The sequence below is a fragment of the Triturus cristatus genome, chromosome 8 (assembly GCF_964204655.1).
Source record: "Triturus cristatus chromosome 8, aTriCri1.1, whole genome shotgun sequence".
Taxonomy (NCBI): Eukaryota; Metazoa; Chordata; class Amphibia; order Caudata; family Salamandridae; genus Triturus; species Triturus cristatus.
Window position 1 is genome coordinate 1,392,220,547 of NC_140591.1, and position 25,058 is coordinate 1,392,245,604.

At 44.9% G+C, this 25,058-nt stretch overlaps 1 protein-coding gene across 7 annotated transcripts in view; it reads left to right on the top strand.

Annotated features, from left to right (window-relative positions):
• The window catches only part of SYNJ1 (synaptojanin 1), a 683,220-nt gene that overhangs the window by 182,516 nt on the left and 475,646 nt on the right, over nucleotides 1-25,058 (top strand). For all 7 annotated transcript variants that reach the window (XM_085623112.1, XM_085623114.1, XM_085623109.1 and 4 more), the window contains exons 6-7: nucleotides 2,149-2,232; nucleotides 12,893-12,954. In XM_085623112.1, the coding sequence (XP_085479238.1) occupies nucleotides 2,149-2,232; nucleotides 12,893-12,954 (146 nt within the window). The remainder of the gene's footprint in view (nucleotides 1-2,148; nucleotides 2,233-12,892; nucleotides 12,955-25,058) is intronic.

The following is a 25,058-nucleotide window of genomic DNA, read 5'->3' on the forward strand; positions in this document are numbered from 1 at the left end:
TGTAGGAGGCAGGTGATGTTGCCGGGCTTAAGGTGGGTTTTTGAGGCACAGTTAATGGGGGAATGACCACTGGCTTGGGGAGTTTACTGAAACCCAGAAAGACACACTTCAACTTGTCAAAGGCATCCAAGTCAACCCCTGGGTCGTGGGTGCGTTTCTTTTTTTAGATCTTGGAGGGGATGGGGGGGGGGGGGGGGGGGTCTCAGGCTGGCCTGTAGCGCAAGGGTGGAAGACTCTCTGGGTTCTTCCCTTGGATTGAATGGGTGGTAGGCACTGCACTGCTCAGGTGCCATAGCTTCTCAGACCGCCCTCTGCGTGGAGGCATTAATGACCTCACAAAAATTGTCAGTTGGGAGGTAAGTAATGACTCTCCCTCCATGTAGGAATCATGCATGTTCTGCATGTTAAGGGCACTTGTATGCTGGGTAAACCAAGTAATCAAAGGAGCCCTTGAAGGCACAACCAGCCCTTGTATTCACTGGGCTAAAGATTAAACCGTTATTGTACAGTTGGTAAACTGTGAAAACTGTAGATACGGTATATAGTTGCCTGGGTGCAGTGTCCTAGCTCCTTCTATGGGAGCTGGTGTGTATCCACGTGGAGCGCTCGATGCGCGATGTAATTAGCATGACTCGCTGACCTCAAATACAGACCCCAGTAAGGGGAGTGAACAGGCACACTCGTGCAGGGGGGAGAAAATCAACCCGAAGGGGAAATACTGACCCATCTTAGTGGCGTCTCACTCCAGGCACACGGGGCTTGGTGACGAGGCGGTCGGCCAGTCTCGCTGATCCAATCGCTGCCTTTTGAATGCAATCAGAGCAGCACGATGAGCTCTTACGAGCCAAGAGAAGCCTCAGAAGAGGCATGTGGGTGCCTCTAGCGATCGTAAGACAGCGGCGCCCAGCCCGACATGCCTTTGACAGGAGAATGCTCTTGTGGGTCCTCAAACCGCGTAGCAGTGAGCTAGGGATTACCTAAAGGCAATATTAGCAGTAAAGAAGCATAACAACATAAATGAATAGGATAAAAACAAGAAATAACAGAAAAGTACGGCCCACTGGTCCTTCACTTCATTGACAGCTGTGAGGAGCTGCGAAGAAAGTGGAGAAGGCATCATGTACAGAGGACTATAAAAGGGATGTATGCACCCTGATTAATGCACTGTGATGAACTTTTCTCCTAAAGTGTTCATGTGATTGTAGCTTGATAATGTTTGTCATGGCTGCTGATAAAATAAAGCAAAGAAAGAAAAGCATAATCCTTGCCTCTGGCCCTGACTTAGAATTCAAAAACAGTAGTAAAGTTACTACAGCAAGTTTACCCCTTGTGGATTAGGCCCTACATCTTAGAATCCATTTTCTTGTTACAGATTTGATTGACTAACTTTATGCAATTTAAAAAAAGATTTCTATATTATTGTGATTACAAAATAGCATGTGATTACAAAATAGCATGTAATGCTCTAATTTTCATATTTGTGTATACAATGTGTTTATCGATGTATAACATGCATGGTTGCAGTGCAAGCTTGTTAAATACGTATTGATGGAACATTTTGTGGCCAATACCACATGAAGAAGATCTAACCCTATTTAATGATCATCTAATTCCACCATGTTGATTTCTGTTTAGAACCGAAATTAAGGAGATATCCTGACCTCTTACTCACTAGGAATCTTCATTATTCCAAGACTGAGCCTTCCTCTTCACCATTCTCCTGTTGAATTGCCCCATTGTCACTCCCCTCAGCATCTATAGGTACATCCTTCCATTTGATTTGAGGCCTGGCATCATACAGAAGGTCTAGCTGATGCATAGTCAAGAGGGTTGGACTGATTTTTTTTTTTTTTTTTTTACGAAGAAGGAAGAGTATGTTCTTGGTAGATGAGGGAAGAATTTCTTCTGATAGGGACAACAGTGTTTCCTGTCTTGGGTGAGAATGCACCTCCTTGTGTAAGAACTGTGATGAGAACAAACGCAGTGGTAATACAAGTATTTTAGATTCATCTCTTTGGGCTTTCCTTACTAGTCAATCTTTTTTATGTAACAGCACATGTCCATCATGCCATGCAAAATGTGCATCTAACAAATACCCAAAGTTTTAGTATGTCTGCTTTGAAAGTAATTGTCTCTTTTTCTTACAAGGTGATTTATTTGGAAGACGCTGTGTCTTCATTTATACAAATTCGTGGGTCTATCCCTTTGTTTTGGGAGCAACCAGGCTTACAAGTAAGTGAAAGATTACTTTGCTTTTTTTTTAAAGTGTAATTTGTGTTTGCGTATTTGATCAATAATGTAAAAGATTCTCACCCTCACTGCATGTGGCCCACATCCCATTTTTCTCAACCTCTTTCCTCAGTTGGAAGCTTGGTCTATTTTAACACACTTAAGAATCGTGTAGTGCTTCATTAGGTGCACACAGCAGAGTAGTTGTCAGGATACCCAAACATAGTCATGTCCCCAGCTCTGCCTACACATTTACCCAGATCAGAAAGCAAATGTTGAGATGAGAATTTATGGATCATTGCGAGCATTCTATCAGTGAGAACCAATGACACACACTAATTTTTTACCTACTGGTTCTTTTTCTTCCTGTGGAAATCATCCAATGGACACTTCAAACCTGATTTAGAGGTTGGCTGATTTAGATATTTGCTAACAGTCAGCGTATTCCGGTGCATACTCTTTAGAGCAAATAGATATCCAAGCACTCTAAATATGGGGGACAGGACATCCGCTGATTTTCAGCACATGTGCAGTGTCCACAAAGCCTTAAATTTGCTGCTAAGTCTTTTCTACCCATTACTCTTACTTGTCATGGTCGGATTTGTCGCACAGTCCCACAACTTTGAATGTACTCTCCCTTATTTAAATGTGACCGTGTACATTCACTGGAGATAATTACATTTAAATAATTTAAATCTGATGTTCCTAGACATTTAATGGTAATTGAATTTGGTACAGTTTTTACTAGCGGCATTAGAGTAAGGAAGAAAAATAACCAGTGCTGTACTACTGGACAAGCAAAAAAACTGAATTTTAGAGACTTGCCATATTTTTATTATTTACTTCTAATATTCAGGAACATTACTATTCCAAGCCTTAGTGGTACAGTAGGGTAACACATGATCTCTTGAACTTGCACAATGAAAACTAGGAACCTTGCAAAGATTTACAGAGTTAGAGTGCTGATGCGGAACAAATGCTGAAAGAATGCTGCATCTTGTTGAAAAATGACTATGGAAAAATGTTTAGGCACTTAAACTGTGTTCATTTAGAAACCAGGAACTAATGTAGGAAGACTAGAATATGCAATACCAAATTGTGGCGTTTAAAGATCAAAAATTAATCTTGCAGCTGCATTCTGTCTGCTTTGCAGCCTACTGAAAAGATAGTGACGAAAAGCAACGATGTGAATGTCCAAACTACAGGCGGGAAGTAATTACAGCCTACACTATGATTTCATGATAGTCTTGCAATGAAGAAGGTTTTGTTTTCTTGCATTTCTTCAGAACAATGAAACTTGATTAAGGCGGCTTATTTTTTGAGTTTTCATTAATAGATTACTAACAAAAATTCAACTTCAGTTCCTGAGTAATCTTGGGAATTGATATCTCACGTGCTTTGAGGTGCAACCAGCAGTTGAGCAAAATAGAGGTAAAAGCTCCTACAACCAAAACTTTGGTCTTAATTTATTTTCTTCATGGACGCATGTATCCCTTCCCAAACATTATAGATCACTTCCGTACTCAAGTGCCTGGCCCCATTATTCCTAAACCTATGACGTTTCAGAGCTCTGGTAAGCAGTAAGGCCCTCTATAGGAAATACATACTTTCTCCACTGAATGGCTGATACTTGAGGTTTCGCTGATGGTGGGCTAAAACATTCTTTCACAGTCTGTATAAGTCTTCTATATTGCAGGATCTGATTCCCAGTGGCTGGCCAGTCTCTAAGCAAGTTTCCCACTCTAATGAACTCTTCTCTTTTCTATTGTGAGGTGCCAGTTTCCTTCGTGGCCTTAGGGAAGTGGCCATGCCCCTACAGAGGTGAGTTATCTATGTATGTGCAGCCCTCTCCCAACATCTGTGGTGCACAATTCCAGGCATGTGTGATGACGGTTATTGCCTTGGTCAATTTTGGGTCTCTTGATGGCCCCTTACACAGCCAATAAGTAATAGAGATGGGTGCCATTCTGCCAGCTGCTAAGACCTTCTAAAAGTACCTTGAGGTGAGCCCCATAGTTCAGCATATTGTAGGCACCTGGCCTAGTAATATCATTTTTCATCCAGCCTCATCCCCTTCTTACAGTGATTCTCCAGCCCATTAACAGTTGATAAGAGTTTTTCATTTAGAACGAGCCGTTCTTCTAGCACCAGACTTCACTTTTTTAGTTGACTCCCGTGCATCCCTGCTGCCCACACTGTATGTCCTGTTTATTCTTATCTCGTGGATAGTAATAACCTACCAAAGGGTGTAAGAAATGCCCGGTCACCAGCCAGTATTTGTTGAATACAGTGCTTCACATTTGATTAGAAGACTAAGCACCTCATGGTAGACTAAAGTTACGCATGGTGGACCAGATTTATCTACTTTTGTCCTTTTTGGCTGCACACCCACTTAATAAGCCAATGATGATGTACCAGCGACTCAACCAAAGGTTAATTTATGACTAAATTATGCCTAGCTTATTTATGAATCACTCCCGCCCCTAGCATTTGCGCCTCCATTTTCACCTACCCTTTATTGTATTGCTTAAGAATACTGCAGCACTTATTAACTGATCGGCTAAATGTTGGACAACTACTCTTGGATCTGCTGCATCTCCTCAATAATTAAATTTTTTTCCATGGCACTCCTATCTTGCAAATTGAAATAGTTTATACTTCGCTCCCAGACACTTTTAGCTCCAGAATGAGCTTTCACATATTCTTCAGTTGCTGAGGAGACTTAAAACAAACGCTGAAAAATCCTAGTTACAGAATGACTGGTGGTGTAGTATAACTGCTCTTCTCATTGCATGCTCTTTTATTCTGAGGTCCTAAAAGAAGGACAAAATGGAGTGATGGGGAGAAACCAGCATGTGGTGTCAGGAATGGGTTGCAGCATGATTAGGAACAAGTTGTTCATCTTCTTAATAAGGTTGTGTAAGTTACTTCATTCAGGAAGATATCCAGCTTCAGTTACTGCCTCTGATAGACTTGGAAAATGTTTTAAGGTCATCCACAACTGTGGCTTGGTCTTAGGGCCTGTTTTAGAGGAGACACTACGAAAGGTTTTGGAAAGTGAGATCAACCACAGAGATGAAGAGGGACCCAATGAAGTACCGTACAAAGTAATAAAAGGAGTTTATGGCAGGAAGACCTGCTCAGCGCCAGGATATCTTCATGGTAGATAGTGCGATTTACAAATTAACATAACATATAGCGCACAACATAACATAACACAACATGACGTAATATAACATCTGAGCCAAATATCCATTGACGGGACATTCAGGCGAGGACAAGCTATTAACATTCGAGATGTTAACAGAAGATAAGTTAAAGTCAGTATTCACACAGGATGTGACACTTGTACCCTTGGATCCAGCAACTCTGAAGGTGATACCAGTCAAAGGCGATATCCACAATACACAAAGAACAAGAACAAAGTGCACAGCAGAAGTAAAGGGAAAACTTTGTCAAACACAAGCATGCAAACAATGCACACAACGCTTGGAGCCAAGTTAACAGACACCTGTTAAGGGCTGTCAATAGAGAATCCACCGCAAGCAATGAAAGCTCGAGACGCGTTGTTCACACTTGTAACCAGTAAAGGATCAGGAAAGGAGTTAACTGGACAACCGTGCTGGGTTCTGAAGCAGTGACCTTACAAGAACGGAGTTGAACAAATAATGATGCACTATCATAGGTAGCACTAGCTCAGGACCCTGGTATCCACATCTCTTCAGTGCTCACTACAATAAGATTATTTGGAGCAAAGACAAACTTTCTATTGTAAAGTCAACGATTTGGTCTGTAATGAAAGGCACGTGGTGCATATTGTGCACAAGGCAAGAGATCGGTCTGTGGATATGCCGAGAGTTCAGGGAGCAAAGTAAAACCTTGGAAAGATCCCAAGTTATGCTCTTAGTTACGGGTACAAGCATGCACGAAGTAAATCCTGACCAGGTTAGTTTCTGCTAACGAAGGTGTAAATCATAAAAATTGTTTAGCTAAACGTTCAACATTTCTTTCCTTAATAGCCCTTCTTTGTTGAAGTCGGCTCTGAAGGGGGAATTGAAAGAGTCTAGTTTTTGAGACCCATACGGTGGACTGAAACTACATGTTGGGAAGATGTGCTGTGTAATTACAATTTCTGTCACTCGAGCATTATTGCTTGATACGTTACATGTCTGGTTCACTTAATATTTAACGGTTACATCAAGAAGGGAGGCTAATTTTTTTAATCCAGTGCCAGAATGTTTTGTGCAAGAAAAAAACAATCTAATGTATTAAAAAGAGCGCATTTAATATTTTTATATGTACTGATGTGTAGGATGCCTGGGACGTTCGTGTAGGTAACAGACATTGCTGATTAAGTCTCTACTCAATTTTCCCGTTTGAAGGTTTTCATATCACTATTGGCCATTGTCTTCTTTGACACCATAGTCCTTCGCATACATATTAAAGCAGAATACTCAAATGACCTCATTCTCTCCTATTTGCTTTGATTTCCGAGGAGTCCGATTCACAGTGCTTGTGATGTTGACAATTGGTCTCCTTGCAAAGGCCCTAATTGATTCCTAACGTATGTCCCAATATATTGCTCAACCTGCATATCTTTTGTTGTCCTAGTGCAAAATTGTTGCATATTGAAAGCTCAGCTCTATAATACAGTAATGATACCACGAAGAAGCATATATGAGACAACACTAAATGAACACCTGAGCATCGTGTACATTGGTTTTGACAATGTACATACTTCAGTATGGTATTGGGTGAACATTCACACTCAATATATACCAGTTGTGATCTAGATAACCGTTTTTTTGGTTACCTGCTAACGCATCAAACCCTATACAAGCTTACACCATACTAAATTCTTAACCAGTTTATAAAATTAAATCCAGTGTCCTCAATTTGCCTTTTAGCTATACCTACGACAGGGCAGGTTTTTAAGCTGACTAGCTACTGAATCCAGACAGTGTCCACAGGATTTGATGAAGTTATTTAAAAAAAAAAAATGTTTTAAAATTATTTTGCAGTGTAGATAGTTATACAAACAATATTCATAGGAGCGTTTGAGTAATGCTCGGCTATGTCTATTTCTATCTTGTAATTCGGGCTGCTGCATAGCTTGTCTGTCTCAAGGTGGTGCCTCCTGTGTCACACAATCCGCACAGTGCACAAAAGAATAGTGGATGAATGCAGCCAAAAATATTAAATGTGCCTGGCCTGTTTCCCTCCAGTCTCCCAACAGTGCCAAAGACAGGATTATACTAACGTCATGTCTCGCCCCGCCAGCTAGAGTCTATATTCTCCACAACCATTGAGGGTAGTCAATCAATCAAATGTTTGTTAAGCGCGACTACTTACCCGTAAGGCGTTGGGGGGTCGCAGGTTCCAGTCCATCAAGGAGGGTGTCTGTCGAAGAGCCAGGTTTTGAGGTTTCTTGTGAAGATGGGGGAGCAATATTATCTGCCTGAGGTGGAGCGGAAGGTCGTTCCAGGCTCTGGCCGCGTGGAAGGAGAAGGAGCAGCCTCCCAATCTGGGCTTTCTGGTGCGGGGGACCACGGCGTGGGAGAGCTGGGCTGATCGTAGGGTCCTTTGGGGTGCATGGAATTTGAGTTGACTGTTCAGGTATGCTGGTCCGGTGTCGTGGAGGGCCTTGTGAGCGTGGGTTAGCATCTTGAAGGTGACTCTGGCTTGCATGGGGAGCCAGTGGAGAGTGCGTAGGTGCTGGGAGATGTGGCAGTGTCTTGGGTCCGAGAGCAAAGGTGGGGGGAATCTGACCCGCTGCGTTCTGCCGGGGAGGAATGAGCGGATCCAGTCGAGGGCTTTGTCTTGGATCCCTGCGTCGTTGAGTCTGCGTATTAGGGTGCGGTGAGAGACTGTGTCGAATGCTTCTGAGAGGTCGAGGAGGATGAGGGCTATTGTTTCTCCTTTGTCCAGTAAGGTACGGATGTCGTCTGTTGCGGCGAGGAGGGCGGTTTCCGTACTGTGGTTTTTTCTGAAGCCGGATTGAGAGGAGTCGAGGATGTTGTGCTTCGATGAATGTGGCGAGTTGGCTGTTTATGGCTTCTCGATGACTTTCGCTGGGAACGGAAGCAGGGAGATGAGTCTGTAGTTTTTGAGGTCGGAGGGGTCCGCCGAGGGTTTCTACAGCAGGGGGTTCATCTCAGCGTGTTTCCAGTTGTCGGGGAATGAGGCAGTTGCCAGGGAGCGGTTGATGGTGTGGCAGAGCATGGGTGCGATGGTGTCCGCGGCTCTGTTGAAAATGTGCTGGGGGTAGGGGTCCGTTGGGGCACCGGAGTGGATTGACTTCATTGTCTTCAGTGTGTCTTCGGGGGTGAGTGCTGTCCAGTTGTCGATCGCTGGCTTCAGGGTGTCGGGTGGTTGGTGAGGGTTCAGTGTGTTGGTTGTCTTCGTCGAAGTTGTTGTAGATGCTCTTGATTTTGTGGTAGAAAAAGGTGCTGAGTTTGTTGCAGAGGTCTTGTGAGGGAGGGATGTTGGTGGACTCGCTGGTGGTTTGGACGAACTCCTTGATGATATTGAAGACTTCTTTGCTGTTGTGTGCATGTGTGGAGATTCAGTCTTCAATCGCTTTTTTCCTCGTTTTTCTGATGAGTTGGTGGTGGGCGTTGGTGGCGGCTCTGAAGTTGTTGTGGGCTTCTGTGGATTTGGTGTTCCTCCAGGCCTTTTCGAGGCAGCGGCAAGTGCGTCTGGACTCTCGAAGCTTTCTTGGCGTGGGTGTTGTTGTTTTTCTTGAGGGGGGCTATGGTGTTGGCGCTGTCGGAGATCCATCTGTGCAGGGTTCGGGCTGCGGTGTTGGGGTCGTCGTTTTCCTCGATGGTTGGGGTGGAGTTGCCGAGTGATGAGGTTAGCTGATCGGCGGTGATTCTGGTCCAGTTTCTTCGTGGGAGCAGGTGCTGGTGTCTGTGGATGGTGGGTGTTGTGAAGTGGACGCATCGATGGTCAGTCCATGGGAGTTCAGTGGTGTGGCTGAAGGTGATGGAGTTTCCTGTTGTGAAGAGGGGGTCGAGGGTGTGTCCTGCTGAGTGCGTGGGTTCGGTCACGAGCTGGCGGAGTCCAATGTTGTGGAGGTTGTCCAGGAAGGATGTGGTGCTGGGGTCCATTTGGTAGTGATGCCAGTGCTCACCTTTTCCCCTACATGATGCCTTCCGGGCCCATAGTGTAGGCCTGTTCAGTGTGGCGTGTCAGAGTTCAATTTGACAAGTTCTTCTCACTGGTCTTTAATAGGGTGTGCGGTGTCTCAATCTTTTTTCTGTGCAGAGGGCGATGCCCTCCTCCACAGACCATTTCCTCACCTCCTCTTCCCACCGAAACCTGGGCAGGCCTTCAGGAGATCTCCAATGCACTGCTGTGGCTCATCTAGCAAGCACTAAGGACAAGGCCAGAAAATTTGAGCCACCCCTGTCAGGTTTCAGCGGTGCATACAGTCCCAGGAGGCAGATCTTCAGGAGTGGAGGCCCACCCTGTTCACCACCGTTTCCAGCATCGAGGAGGACTACCTGCCAAAAGGCTGCAGTCACGGGGCATGCCCCTGTCATGTGTAGGAACTCTGCATCTCTTGGTATGTATCGAGGGAGCTCTTATCATAAGTGCTGCAGATAGCATTCAGTCTGTGAGGTGTTTATTATGTGCTATGTTGAAGTGCGTGTATTTGAACACAGTTTTTCTAGAGACCAGTCTCGGGTGCTCCAGGGCTGGGCCCCATTTGATGTCCCTGAGGTCCCCCTCACCACTCCTCCCCATAGCAGTCTCACAATATGCCCCCAGATTCATCAGTGGCGGTAGCATCATAGCCAGCCAGGTCCGATATAACCAGGATACCAGGCTGTGAGCACCCCTCACCCCACGCCCCCCAAATGTGAGTAGCCTCTGCAAGGTTTCAGGGTGTGGTGGCTTAGTGTGCTCGTCCTCCCACATTGTCCCCATTGAGTGTCTCAGGGCCCAGTATATCAGGAACTGCGAATTCGGAAGTCTGCCTTCACTGGCCATGTACTCAAACTCCTGAGATTTCATATCATAGCAGTCATTCGTTGTCTGCAGTCTCACTTCTGTCAATGCCTGCAGCCTCTAAGCCGTGAAGAACCCCTCCTGTACTGTTGGCATACCCACTAGTGGAAGTTCCGATGCATAGAGTGAGCGATAAGTGTTTTTGCATACGGCTCTCTTTCAATAGCTGTACGGCCCTCTTTCAATAGCTTAGCACGATTTCAAGCCGTCATGAGCATCTGTGAGCCTGGAGTATGACGCCCAGCAGCCAAGCTACCAAGGTCCCCTCCTGGTCACTGTCCCCTGCGGCTCCCAGTTCTGACAGTCCCTGGCCATCCAACTACTTAGACACCCACTGGTGGTTCTGCGCTCTACCAATTTGCAGTACTCCCTTTAGACTTGACATCAGCACCATGAGTCTTCACAAAGATTATTGCAGTGGACGTAGACCATCTCAGAAAGTTGAGGCATATCAGTCTTCCCGTACCGGGACAGCTGGCTGATCAAAGCGGGCTCACCGAAGGTCTTGTCGTGCCATCTTGAGTCCATGGTCTTGTTGCTGTTCGACCGAGGCTTTTCAGTCATCAAGCCCAAATCTCACCTGAGGCCATCCCAATGACTCCTGTTCATATCGTCCGTTTTGGACACCACCCTTCTCTGTGCCTTTCCTCCACCTCAGAGGATTGCAGACATTCAGGGATTGGCCCCTTTCTTTCAACAGAGTACAAGAGTCCCAGTCCTGAAAGTCCTCTGACTGCTAGGTCTGTTGGCTTTCGGCTTTCTCGTAATCATGTATGCATGTTGGCATTATATCTAATATGGGGGATCTGTCATACTCCAACTTAATCTCTCAAAGTGCTGCAGCAGAAGTGGATGACCTTCAATCTCCCTCCTGACCATAGCTACTTGAGTGACGGATGCCTCCAAATTTGGGTGGGCAGCTTATCTGGAGATCAGAGACCACCGGTCTCCTGAAGAGCAGGTTCTTCACATCAACCTGCTGGAATTGTGAGTGATTTGGCTGGCACTCAAGCCCTTCATCCTCTCCATCCAAGGTCGTTCTCTCCAGATCTTGACAAGCAACATGACCGCGATGTTGTATATGAACATGCTAGGGGGAGTAGTGTCTCAATTCTGTGCATGGAAATGTTGCAATCATGGTCTTGTGTGCACCTCCAAGGAATCTGGTTGATCACTAACCATTTAGCGGGTTCTCTAATTGTCAAAGCAGAGCGCCTGAATCCGCGTTGTCCTGCCTATCATGATTGTTAACTTCCACCAGCACTCGTCAGGTGGGCTTGTTCGCCACCTCAGAAAATGCTCAATGCCAGCAGTTCGATGTCCTCCAGTATACGTTGATGGGAGCTTGGGGAGGCACAGTTCAGTTGAAGTGGAACTTTCAGCTGACCTACACATTTCCCCCATAACCTTGATTGCCTGGTTCAGAAGAAGATTTTCTAAGACTGGGCCCTAGTCTTCCTTATCACATGAGATTATCCAGTGAGGGTGTGGTATGCAGACCTTGTGTTTCTCCCAAAGTCCCCCGCTCAAGCTGCCATTCAGACAGGACATCCTCTCCCAGTCGGAATGAATGGAAATGCATCCCAATCTACGAGTCCTCCACCTTAATGCTTGAAGATTGACCGGGCACATTTTACCTCCTTCCAGCTGCAGCCAAGGTGGTAGATGTCCTCCTGTCAGCTTATTGTCCCTCTACTAAATCTGCTTGTTCTGGAAGACGGAACAAATTTGTTTCATTGTGTTCCAACACTGTAGATCACTTGTAGGCTAAGTTGTCCCAGGTCTTTCAGTTCGCACTTGCACTGGCACCAAGCAAGTGTGTGATTGGCACTTTAGAAAGGTATTTGGCTGCAGTTTCGGCATTCCTCTGTTGTCCAGACCAGTCTTCCCCATTCAAATCTCCTATTGTGATGTGTTTTTTGAAGGGGTGGACTAATCTGTATTCACTAACTCCTTTTGTTGTGCTACAGTGGGATCTTAACTTCTTGTTAGTTCTAAATGTTGACTCTAAAAACTGATTTTTAGTAGCGATCACTTCAGCCAGACAGGTCACATGAGTTGCAGGTCTTGAGCTCCTGTCCCATGCTCACCTCTTTTTTCATGTGACAAATTGGTGTCGACTCCCAGTTTGATTGCTGCGTTATAGTAAAAGTTTAATTAGATCACAAGTATGCCTTTTGGTACTAGACTACTCAATATCATTTTTAGTTCATCTGTCCACTTCAAAGGAAAAAATAGATGACTCTGACAACATTGCTCAGGGGTGGGTGCTATATGGCTTTGGTGACATCAGCTGATGCCACTTCTGGCGTTGTTATGAAGCCAGAGCCCCCTACTGGTGACATAAGAGCTTTGAAGTTTGTGGATCCAGTCCAGTGCCCAGAATTAACCTACAGGTGAGAAATCTGCAGGAAGATCGAGTAACCACCAGACGGATCTTTACCACAGGTAAGTATCTTTTTTTATTTCCACACAGTAAATGCCGGAGTTTCATATAGTGTAATGTAACCACACATATTAATTCATGGTCTAATAAGAGGAGTTGAGATTGCTAAACATTAAACCAACATTTCAAAATTTGTGTATGTATTTTGTGTTTGATGTTCTTATTAAAGGAATAACATTAAGTGTGCTTCTCTTGGGGCAGGTTGGATCCCATCGAGTAAGGATGTCTAGGGGATTTGAAGCCAATGCACCAGCATTTGACAGGTACAATTGTTTTTGATTCGTTTTTACAGATTTTAAATGCTTTGACGTTGCTATACATCATACTCTTGTTCTATACAAAAGTAATGAGCTTTGTTATTTGTGGATGGCATATACAGACCATCCAAACATGTTTAACACCTTTAAGGCAGACCTTATAAAATATATTTCTTTGTAGATAATCGATGCACAAAACCAATAATTGAAAAAACGTTTTCAAGAAATTAATTTAGGATACAATACTTTTCACTGCTCAGTTAAAACATGCAACTTTTATGAAAAAGCGTCCGTGAACCTGTATCCATAGTTGGAAAATAAAGTGCATTTTTTAATAACTTTGAACAAAAATGCATAAAATTATCTATTTTTGTAAGTGCCAGATTATAAAGTGTAAAATTTGCAAGTGTGTCTTTTTAAGTACATGGTTCAAGCGAGTGGCATTACAATCTGCCCAAGCCACTGTACTCCTCATTTGAGAATTCATTGCTTCAAGTACCTCCGCTCCTCCTCCACCCCGTCAGTGCAGTGTTAGCACATTTCAAAATAAAATACATGTGGAACTTGAGGGATGTATTCATTCTTATGAGCGTGCAGATGTCCCTCTCTATTGTTGATAGAGATTTATGAAGGTTGGTATTTTGTATTCTTACACGTTTAGAGGCACTTTCTTACAGTGAAAGTGTCTCCGAAAGTAGTTGATGACCTATCTATAGGCCGATGTCTGCTTAAAAGCTATGGATTTACGCTTGTCTGTTTACTCCATTGTTAAATGATCATTAATGAATAGTTTAGGCGAAGAGTATGTGACGTTTTATGCCACCCCCCCCCACAACCTTTTCCCGAAATGTCCTATATCCACAGAATGCTGATACTGACCTTTTGAATAAAATATCCTGGCACTTTAGCTAGCTTATAATGGACTTAAGTCACGCCTGGGCATACCTTGGAACTAATTTTCTCACGCAGTGTTGAAGCCAACCCTCTCATATCATAATTCCAGCGTATGTTAAGAACTCCTAAAGAAAGCATCAAAATAAGGATGAATAGTGTCCAAGAACCGGCTCAGCCTGAACTTATCAAATATGATAAACCAATTACAGAAGGTACCGGTCTGTTCCTGTGCCTGTAGCAAAGGGTCTTACAGAGGAGTCAGTAGGGCATACTGTCATATTATGCCATCTGCATAAAAAAAGTAACCAGTGAATCAAAGTAAATATTCACTTTTCATGAACTAATCCGCTAATTGTGCAATGTTGTTGTATTTTGAAAACCTGTTTTTAATCTTCAAATTAAAATTTCTGAAACATAAAAACAAATATAAAGCCATCACCTTCCATTCCAGCTCTCCCTCATTATTAGCTTCTTCATTTTCTACTTTCAAATCGGTGAAAGGAGAGGGTGAGGGGGAAAAAAAGATCCAAGTATCAAAACCACTAGGGAAGTCATACCTACCTGTGTGCCAGTGAATTCTTCCAAACACGTATTCTCATATTTTCAAACCTTTCAGTGTGTCCATGCACAGGAGAGACACTGCAAGAAGGCTTAAAAGAATCGATTGGCAGTCTACTGTTGAAGAAAGCATTTGGCACAACCATAACCCAATGTCAAATCTCCACCATCTGTAGAGTCTTCACAAAAGGATGTCACTGGAACAATTGCAGAGACGTGTGCTACGTCCCACATCACATCTATTTTATGACTACTAATAATTTCGGCGATGTCTTCGTCGCGAAAATGCCCCGCCACAGAACCTGCGGACCACGGCTCTCAAGCCTGGGGACCATGTGGAATTGGAGTTCCGATGTTGTGGATATGAACACTTGTGGGACATTGTGATTTCCTCCATGTAACCCACTTGGGGATCATAGTTTTATTGTACACTACACCAACGGCTACTACTAGGGATATGCACAAACTACCTAACCCAAAATGCACAGCATGAGAAATTCCACTTGGGTGGGTTAATCAGGTATAAGTTCAGCGCAGCTGTGACGGTGTGTGTGCAAAGCCAGTGAACAAGGGCATGTTGCCCGAAACCCGTATGGCATTTTTCATGGAGGAGTAAGTGCATAGTATCTTCGCCTGCAATAGAGAAAGGATGTACTCTACCTGTGTTGGCGTTTCCAATAAAGGACAACCTTGCTTTTGATTGAGATATATATATACGTCGCCAGTAGATAGTTATAGTTAGGACCGTGTTTCCATAGGAAATCCGCAACATTCTATTTGGAATAACTTTGGTGCCGATTGACGAATCCTCGCAAAATTTTCAAAATAGGTGGGCCGCTCCGCTCCTTCCCTGAAAGTCTCGGGGGGATTCGTCAAGCGGGGGCTGAGAAAAAGGGGGGGTCCCAAAACGCGTTTTCCCCATGCATTTTTCCATAGGACCTTTAGTCCAAGCTACAGCCCGAACGGCTGAACAGAATTACTTGAAATTTGGCAGAGAGGTAGTCCTCAGGTCAGGGATGTGCCTTTTGCAGGTCTGGTGTAAATCTGTTCAGTATTTCCTGAGAAAATAGCATTTAAATCAATATATATATCTATAGGCGCGCTCCGTGCGCGTACGGTAAGCTTACCGTACGCGCACGCTGCCATGCGCGAGCGCGATTCTGATTGGTTGTTAGATCATAGTAAACATTCGAATCGGTCGAAACCAGGAAGTGTCGGCCGCCATTTTGTCTCTCGCAGTCTGAGGGGGTGAAAAACAAAGGTGGAAAACGTGAAAAGGGGGCATGGTGGACAGTTCCTGACCCCCTAGCCTTTGTCAGGGGGTCCCAGAAGGACCCCCAAGGGCCAAAATTTCCTTTAATTTTTTTACGAAAAATCGCGGAGTACGCGTAGCGTGCACGTACGGTAGAAACGGAAAAATTCCGCGAAATGCGTAACGTGGGCGCGCGGTGCGCGAAGCGAACCGAGCGCGTACGGTACGCGCACGGTAAAAAACCTTTAAAAAAACAAAAAAAAAAACTTAACTTAGCATTTAAAAAACCGTACAAATTCACTGAAAAAAACATAGGTTTCACACACGTTATAGTTACGAATTAGCATTTAAAAAACCTTGCAAATTCACTTAAAAAACCATAGGTTTCACACATGTTCTAGTTAGCTGGACATTTCACTCGTGAAAAACCATTGAAATTCCCCCGTTATAGTTAGTGAAGGCAACTATAACTCACGCGACCGCAATCCTCTGCTGATGACGTCAGATATTACATCACTGATGACATATGTGTCTTTCTGAAAAAAAAATATTTGTAATATATGTATAGCTAAAGATTAATGGAAGAAGACCTGGGTAAATAAGTGTCTAAATACAGTGATGTCATATCTGACGTCATCAGCAGAGGATTGCGGTTGCGTGAGTTATAGTTGCCTGCACTAACTATAACGGGGGAATTTCAATGGTTTTTCACGAGTGAAATGTCCAGCTAACTATAACATGTGTGAAACCTATGGTTTTTTAAGTGAATTTGCAAGGTTTTTTAAATGCTAATTCCTAACTATAACGTGTGTGAAACCTATGTTTTTTTCAGTGAATATATATATATATATATATATATATATATATATATATATATATATATATATATATATATATATATATATATATATATATATATATACACTAAGTATTATGCACTTTATATAAAGCATAGGGTACATTCAGAGATGTCATTCTTAACATCATCAACACAATCCGGGGGGGTCAAGAGAAAATGCATACATCAAATGCAATCTTAAGGGTATCTAACCAGCCACTGTCTGGCTTAATGGACCATTCCATGTGCTTCAGTTTAAAACAGTAAACTGTGGTGAAAAAAGGTGTAGAAAATTACATTGCATAACTACTGTTGTGTAGAAAAGGGGGGACATCTCATGTAAGCCAACAAAGGTGACTCCAAAGAGTTATTTCAGTTTCCAGGGATTCTCATCACATGTGTACTCCTATGAGTGAAAGGATGAGGGACTTTTCATCTAGACATCGGTCAACCCACTTCAAGTGATAGTGCATAATGTAAATGTAACCCGAGCTAGGTAATCCATTCATGTCTAGTCACAACATCTATATCTGTCCTCTGTAAGGCCTAAACACTTTCTCTGTCTTGTATTGTTATTAAAATTGTGTCAGAGATACCATCTATACTTTATTCACTGTAGTAACTAGGCGCATGATTAAAATCGGATGCATGTTATGACCCGGTGCTTACGTCTGCCACATGTTTTATTACCTGAAATTCTATTGCCAGTTTTTTCATGCCCAAAGATCCATTTTCACTTAAAAATACATCACAGGCATGTATAAAAGGACAACAAAATAGGGAGAGAAAAGGTAAGTGCCAGCACTACCTATCCAACTGACTGGTGATGTGGTGACTTCCAATTAATGTAAGTTGGTGTCCGCTAAAGTGAAAGCCTACTGGCAGACATTGTTTTCTTCCGTGAGGTCTACCTGTTGACCTAAATGTTTGTATCATATTAATAATATCCAGCAACCATACTCTGTACATGAATATACATGGGGTATCATGGCTGTGAGGAATTGATAAAAATCCACACAGCGTGGAATCACCAAACAACCTCATCGGCTGTGAAAGGTAAACAACTATAGTGTGTTTGTTTTAGTAGCAGACCCACCGAATATATGTTTGGTAAAGGGGATACGCTCTTCTGGACATTTGTGGAGGACCCACACACCTGGGGATACGCTCTTCTGGACATTTGTGGAGGACCCACACACTACAGGTGCAACACCCTATTAATTTCACAAGCAGTCCCCCAAAATGTAGTCTAGTTGAATTTGGGGGGGAAGGGGGTTAGGAGGCTTAAAGAAATCACCACTTAACTCATATGCAAAGACGCCAGTATTAACTCCTGAAAAAGATGTGTGTCCGGCAGTCACCACCTGTACGTGAAGTTAATCAGCAGCCGGTTTGAGTGTAAACCACGCTCATGAAATTTAAAGCAGTTAACGCACATACCTATGGAAATGGCGGCAAACACCGATATTATCGTGTTTCCTCACTAGGGACCAAACCTGGACTGTAGGAAGGTAGGATCCTTCTAGCATGGTCCCCCCACTTTTTGCCTGGGCAGTGTGTTTTTGACCTAGTCTGACTGGGGTCCTGCTAATCAGGACCCCAGTAACTGTGCTTTCTCCCTAAATTGACCATGGTAAGTACTTTAGTACATCCAAAGTTGGCTACTGATGTGCCCTTCTAAGTCCCTAGTATATGATATAAGGTACTCAGGGCATAGGTACACCAGGGGTCTCCCATGAGCTGCAGCATGTGTTGTGCCACCCATGGGAGTCCACTCAAACTGTGACTACAGGTCTGCCATTGCAGCCTGTGTGAGTTGGTGGTTGCACCTCTCACAACAGATATGTTTTCTTATATCTGAGGTCACTGCACTGCATTGGCAGGCTCTTCAGTCGTGAGGGGAGTGTGCTTGGTTATAAATGTGAGGATGCCCCTGCATGAGCATGAAACCCTTACAAACTGCAATCTGCAGGCACCACAACAAAGTTGACCAGTCTGCTGCTCCTGACTTCCCACGGACTTTGAAAGGCTCAGCAACATAAGTGGTGGTTCGGCAATTCCCTTGGTCTGCCCTGTCCTCAGCAATTTTGAGGCCAGTACCCCTGTGCACTGGGTTTACTTGTCCTTGCCAATGCTTGTTGGCTCTGCACTCCGGAGATCTTCGGGCTGCGAGAAGCTCCAGCATCTTTTCCGGCCAACAGCGTCCTCACCGCATCCTGTGCACCGTGGACCTTCCTTCTTGGTGAGTTGCTCTAGTTCCTCTTGTGACTCCTGGGCCTTTGGCCTGTGGGTCTTCCTGAGGTACTTCTCCTGCTTCAGTGGGCTCCCCTGCTTGCTCGGGACCTGCTCTGACTCTCCTGCTTGTGGTGAGTCCCTGGGACCTTGCTGGTCCCAACGTTGCTCCTTCTTTGTTCTCCACGCCAATTGCGGCTACCAAGGCTTGTCAGTGCTTCCGCCAGACACCGACCACCTAGTCACCGACATCGGACATGGGACAGCTTGTGCACAGCTCCCTTGGTCTTCCTCAGCATTGCCTGGTTTTCACAGCTGCAGCGACAAGGGCACCGTCGACTCTTCTGAACCAACCAACATCAGTGGGCATTGCTCTTTCGTGCCTCCTGGTCACTTCCGAGTGGCATAGCATAGACTCTGTCCCTTCTGCTTGCAGGTTCTATACTTCCAGAATCCACCCTTGGATTTCACCGGACTTCTTCACCTACTTCTCCAGAGGCACTTTTCTCCAAGTCTTCTATTGTCATCTACGGAGGTTTCCATCGTCTCTTCACCCCTGTGCACCTAGCTTCCCTGGTGTGGGTAACCTGGTCTTGAGGGCATCTACAGGTGGGGTGGCTCTCCAACCTTCCATACTCCAAGGGAATTCTTCAGGGTCCTCTGGGAAGAGTCCTTCTGCAAAACTGCCACAGCGACTGCTCCATTAACTTCCATTGTGCACGCGGCAGTGTTCCCACTCTTCACACAGCCTCCCTGGGGTTCCTGGGTACACTTACCTTGGGTGGTTCCTTGTGTCCCTGGCTCCTGTGGATCTTCTGGTCCAAGTCTGCTCCTACTTTGCAGTTCGCATTCCACTTTCTTAATATATGGTTTGGTCTCCCCCTGGAGACCACTGTATTTTGTGCTGCTTACCTTATTGCAATTGAAGTATTGTTGTGTATTTGTATTGATATCTCCGGGTAGGAGTTATACCAATGTGTTGGTGAGTGTTGCGTAATAGATAGAAGTATTTTTATATATACACAATGTGGTTCTTTTTCATTTAACCTACGCTACATGATTAAACTGGTAAAACAAGCTGCTTAAAACTCCTTCAAGATAAGCCTGAAGGCTGCTTTCCACAGCTACCACTTTAAGAGCTTTCTATGGTTATAAAATACAACTAAAATCACCGTAAGGGTTGCCTGGATTAGTGCAAGGTGTAACACTTAAATAAGTGTGCACCATGTCCCAAGCCGGCCTCCTACATTGGTGTGCAGCGGTTGGAGATTTTAACCTGCACTGTTTTACCATTTAATCTAGGGGTGGTTAGGTAAAAAACCATCACTAGCTTAGGCACATATAAATACTTCTTGTCATTAGAAAGTTCTACTGAACTTTTTGGATTGGTAGGCAAGGGTCTAGCACAACCCTTTTCCCCATCTTTGGAAGTTTAGTGCAACTAGGGTAGGTAGGTGCAACACCACACTACACCTAGTCACCATGTCTTTAGTTGGGGAAGCCAGTGGGTCCCAACCCTCTAGATACACTGGTCTTAAATTCCAGGAACTTAGGACGCTGGCTGCATCCGGAAAGATTTGGAGCCACATGTACAACTGTTTTTCGTGGTCGGAAACGGGAAATCGGCCTGTTTGCGACTGCAAAATAGGTCTGTGCAATGTACAAACCCTATTTTGCGAGTCGGTAACCTACCACTGACTCACAAAATAGGGGTTGTGACTCACTATTAGGAAGGGGCGTGCCAAGGGTATCTCTTCCTAATAGCGAGTCGCACTTCTATGTATGATTGTTTTACGACCGCAATTGCGGTTGCAAAACACTTGCAATTTACCACCTACTTCACAAAGGTGGTAAGCCACTTGCAAACGGAAAGGGGTCTCCAGGGGACCCCTTCCCCTTTGTTACTGGCAGCGAAAATATTTTTTAAGAGCAGGCAGTGGTCCCACGGACCACTGCCTACTCTTAAATAATTAATTAAACAAAAATGTTTCATTTTTCTTTTTTAAATACAGCCCGTTTTCCTTTAGGAAAACGTGCTGCATCCATTTTTTTTTTTTTTTTAAAAGCAGTCAGACATGGTGGTCTGAGGACCCCAGCAGACCACCATCCCTGTGAGCGCTGGCCATTCCCAATGAGGTTGCAAATTGCGACCTCCCTCATGATTTATTATTAAGGAAGGTCTTTTGCGACCCCATTGGAAATTGCAAATAGTGTCTGAGACACTGTTGTACATTACATTTTGCGACTCGCAAAATGGAATCGTCGTACGTCTGGCCCAAAGACAGGTAGCAACCTTAACACAGAGCAACTCTTAAAGATTCTCCTCCAATATGACCTCCAGAATCCAGTGAGGCGAGATGAGCAGGAAAACTCTGGGTTGGGTGGGCCTCATGAAGAAGGGTCAGGGGTGGCTCACCCAAGTGACCCTAATTCTGAGCATGAGCATGAGCAGGAGGAGTCTGAAGACCCCTCACTGGCGAACTCTGATTCCCCAGTTAATAGTACAGATGGTACAGAGTGAGTCCCTAGAGGTAGGTCCCCCTTTCTTCCTCCTGGGAGGGTGCATAGAGTCCAGGGGAGGTCTAGGTCCTCCTCTGTCAATTCCAACGCCTCCCACCACTCCATAAGGACCTCCATCTCTAGTCAGAGGGAGGACTCCTTATAAAGGGAGAACCACCTGCTCACACATGAGAAAGCCACGCTCAATATCAAGAAGGAGCAGTTGTCCCTTGATAAGTAGACCCTGGAAGTTCAGAGGGCTAGGAAGAATTTGGGACTAGGGTCCCATGGTGGCAGCACTAGTGAACCTAGGGTCAGGGAAACATTCCTTTGATACTAGGACCCTCAACAGGATAGTCCCTCCTTACCAGGAGGTGGATGACATCCATAAAGGGATTACTGCTTTAGAGAGTGCCTGTAAAGTTCAAAAGGTCTCTCAAGGGCAGTGGGTGGCTATCCTGTGACTCTCCTTTGCTAACGGGACAAACGAGACAAACTGCTCACTATTAGGCAGGAAGATGGAGACAATTACTCAGTCTTGAAGAGTGCCCTCATAGAAGGGTTTGGTTTAACCACTGAACAGTACAGTGTTAAGTTTAGGGACACACAGAAGGCACACACCCAACACTGGGTTGATTTTATAGACAATGCTATTAAGGCTCTGGAAGGCTGGCTTCATGGATGTAATGTGCATGATTACCAATGATTTATAAGTGAGGGTACACATCCTAAATCATTGTCAAAATCAGCAATTGCACCAGTACTTAGTGGACTCTGATCTGACCTCTCCGCAAGAATTGGGAAAGAAGGAAGACTAATGGGTTTGTACCAGAGTTAAGACTAAGTCTCAAGATGGTGGTGACCAGAAGAAACAAGACTCTTCTAAAGCCCAGGAGAAAGGTGGGGACAAGTCTAAAGAGAAGATAGAGTCCTCTGAAGGTCCCCAAAAATCTTCCTCTGGGGGTCGGTCCCAATCCTCTTCCTCCCCTGGTAAGAAACCTTGGTGCGATCTCTGTAAAGAGAAAGCCCATAAGGCATAGGACTCTAATTGCCCAAAGGCTAGCACCCCACTGCTACTTATACAAACCCTAGTGCCCCTTTCAGTAGCATAGATAGTAGTAGTACACCCAAGAATTTAGTTGGGTTCTCATGGGGTACTGAAGTTGGCCCGCCTAGCTAGATCCCCCACTCAGGTTACCTTAGTCTGACGATGGCATGGATCTCCACACTTTTACTGTAAGTCCCAATACCTTGGACAAGAACATACAGGAGCCTCTGGTAAATGTCAGAAAGCTGCAGCCTGTAGGAACACTGGGGCCAGTGTCACCATGGGGACAGGAAAACTTGTGTCCCTTCTTCAGCTTTTTCCTGGGCACATTTACCAGGTGACCAATGCTGACAGTGTCATAACAGATCACCCCATGGCCATAGTCAATCTTAGCTGGGGAGGGGAACTGTCCCTAAGAGGGTTGCAGTATCCCCCAAACTGACTGTGGATTGCCTCCTGGGCAATGATCTAAAAACTTCAGCCTGGGCTGAAGTGGAACTCACGGCCCATCTAGAAATGTTAGGCCTCCCTGATCAGCTTGGTTTGACCCCTGGGCATAAGACCAACATCGGGGATATCCAGGATCAGTAGAGCCTGAAATAATGGCCACTACAGCTCCCACAGAGAGCAAAAAAGAGGAAGAAAAGTCCTCATCCCCCCAGACTTCAGGTGAGGGTCAGCCTCCTTGGGGAGGTGACCCTGCCCCTTGTGAAGGAACTGCCCAAGAGGAGGCCAGGCCTGTCCTGGCAGAGCCACTTAGAGCAGGGGGACCTTCCAAGGCAGATCCAAATCTTGAGCAGGTATCCTACCCCTCTTTGCCAAGCCTCAGTCAGACTGGTGCTACAGAGGTGAGAGATGTCAGTAGACCTCACAAGGCCCACTGCCAAGAGGAATCCTCTCATCCTCCAATTAGGGATCCCCTGCCTGGTAGTACTAAGGAGGTGTATAACCCTCAGCAATCTAAGGGATCCCTCTTGCCCCAAGCAAATGACATCCCCAGATGAACAATGGTGGGCACAGCAAGACCTGGGACAAGACTGTCCCACACCTTCACTGGCCCCATTTGTTACAGCCAGACAGGATCAACCAAAGGCTGTGATCGGAAGACAGTTGACTCCTAAGACGAAGTACTTGTCATTCATAGAGAGAAAGGCCCCTTTTGTGGTCAGTGCTCTGAAGAAGTTGAAGCCAACCCTGTTATGGACTCACTTCCATTGCGGACTGAATGAGGTCAGCTGTGATTGCATTTTTAAACGCTTTGATGTTGCGTGTTTTTATGCTGCTTTGAATTGTTGTTTTTAAGTTTGTATTTTTTCTGGGGCGAATTCTGTTGCTATGCATTCTACTATTTTCCACTAGAGGGGCTCTTACCTTTTGTTCATTTGCACAAGCTTAGGGACACTTGATTGCCTTCTGGTCTCCTCCACGTACTGCCGCGGCTGTGTGCCGATTGAGTGGTAGGCGTGTTTATAGAACCAGCCAGGCTCACATGTTTACGCCATTTCTGGGTCTCCTTTATTTAAACCCATGCCGTGGAGGGCGCGCAGCGGGAGCGCCTCAGGCTAGCCCGTCTGCGCCCTTCCGCACCTGGTCGTCGCCAGACACCAGACATGCTGCTGGTTCTGCCAGAGGTAAGTTTATCTATTCCTCTGGCGAGCTTTTGGCCATTAAGAAAGGACTAAGATTATGCAGTCACCCTCCTGGCAACTTTCCTGAGGGCCCGATATGCTGTTTAAACTGTGGCTTCAATTCCTGGGTAACCACTGCACCCTCTTGTTCCCTTTCCAATTCCAGGCAGAACATTAAACTCTTACGTCTCAACTGTCGCTCCTTAGCAAAACACTTTTCGGATGTTTATGATCTGCTACAGGATGAATTTCCTGATGTTCTCTTTTTAATAGAGACATGGTTGTCCGCAGATATGGTGGCTGTGCCAGGTCTGGCACTTCCCCAGGGTTTCAGCATTGTGACTCTGAATAGAGAGTCAAGAGGGGGCGGTATTGCTGTTGTTTTTAAACCTTGCTACTCCTCTACTTTTATTAAAGAGTCTCTGGTTGGCTGTGAATGCGCATGTTTTGGGATCTTGTCTAGCGCCAGCTATACCATGTCTGGGCTATTGATTTACCGCCCACCAGGACCTTCTGAAGAGATTAGGGTCGCTCTCATCAACGGTATAAGCTCCCTGGCTATGAGAGCTGACAATTTTAGTGTTATTGGTGATTTGAATCTACATCTCGACAGTTCCCATGACTTGGAAATGGGCAATTTCTTAGCTGATCTGGCGGCATGTCAGTTGTTTCAACTGGTCCCCCGTCCCACCCATTCTGCAGGCCATTTGTTGGATCCAGTTTTTTCTAACCTTCCTTTCCTCACTGTCCATACCCTTACTCCGGTGTGTTGATCCGATCATTATTTAAAATCTATGACCCTCTCAGGGGTTATGCCCGCCCATAGGGTGTGCCAGAAGCTCTTGTTCATGAGCCCCTGGCACAAATTAAACTTCAATTTCACGACCTCCTCTCTATAACCATATTTAGTATGCCAGATGCTGCAGATACGGCCGATAGAGCACTATCTGATTGGATCCTCTGCTCCCTGGATTCTCTTATCCCTGCAAAGTGGTCTAAAAGCTGTACTTCCAAATCCAGTCCTTGGTTCAATGATCAGCTTATCACCTTGCATAAAACTTGTAAAAGGCTGAAGCGAGCTTGGAGAAGGGACTATGACCCGATTCTGAAGGGGTGTTATCAGGCAGCCATTAAGAAGTATCACAGAGCTATTCAGACTGA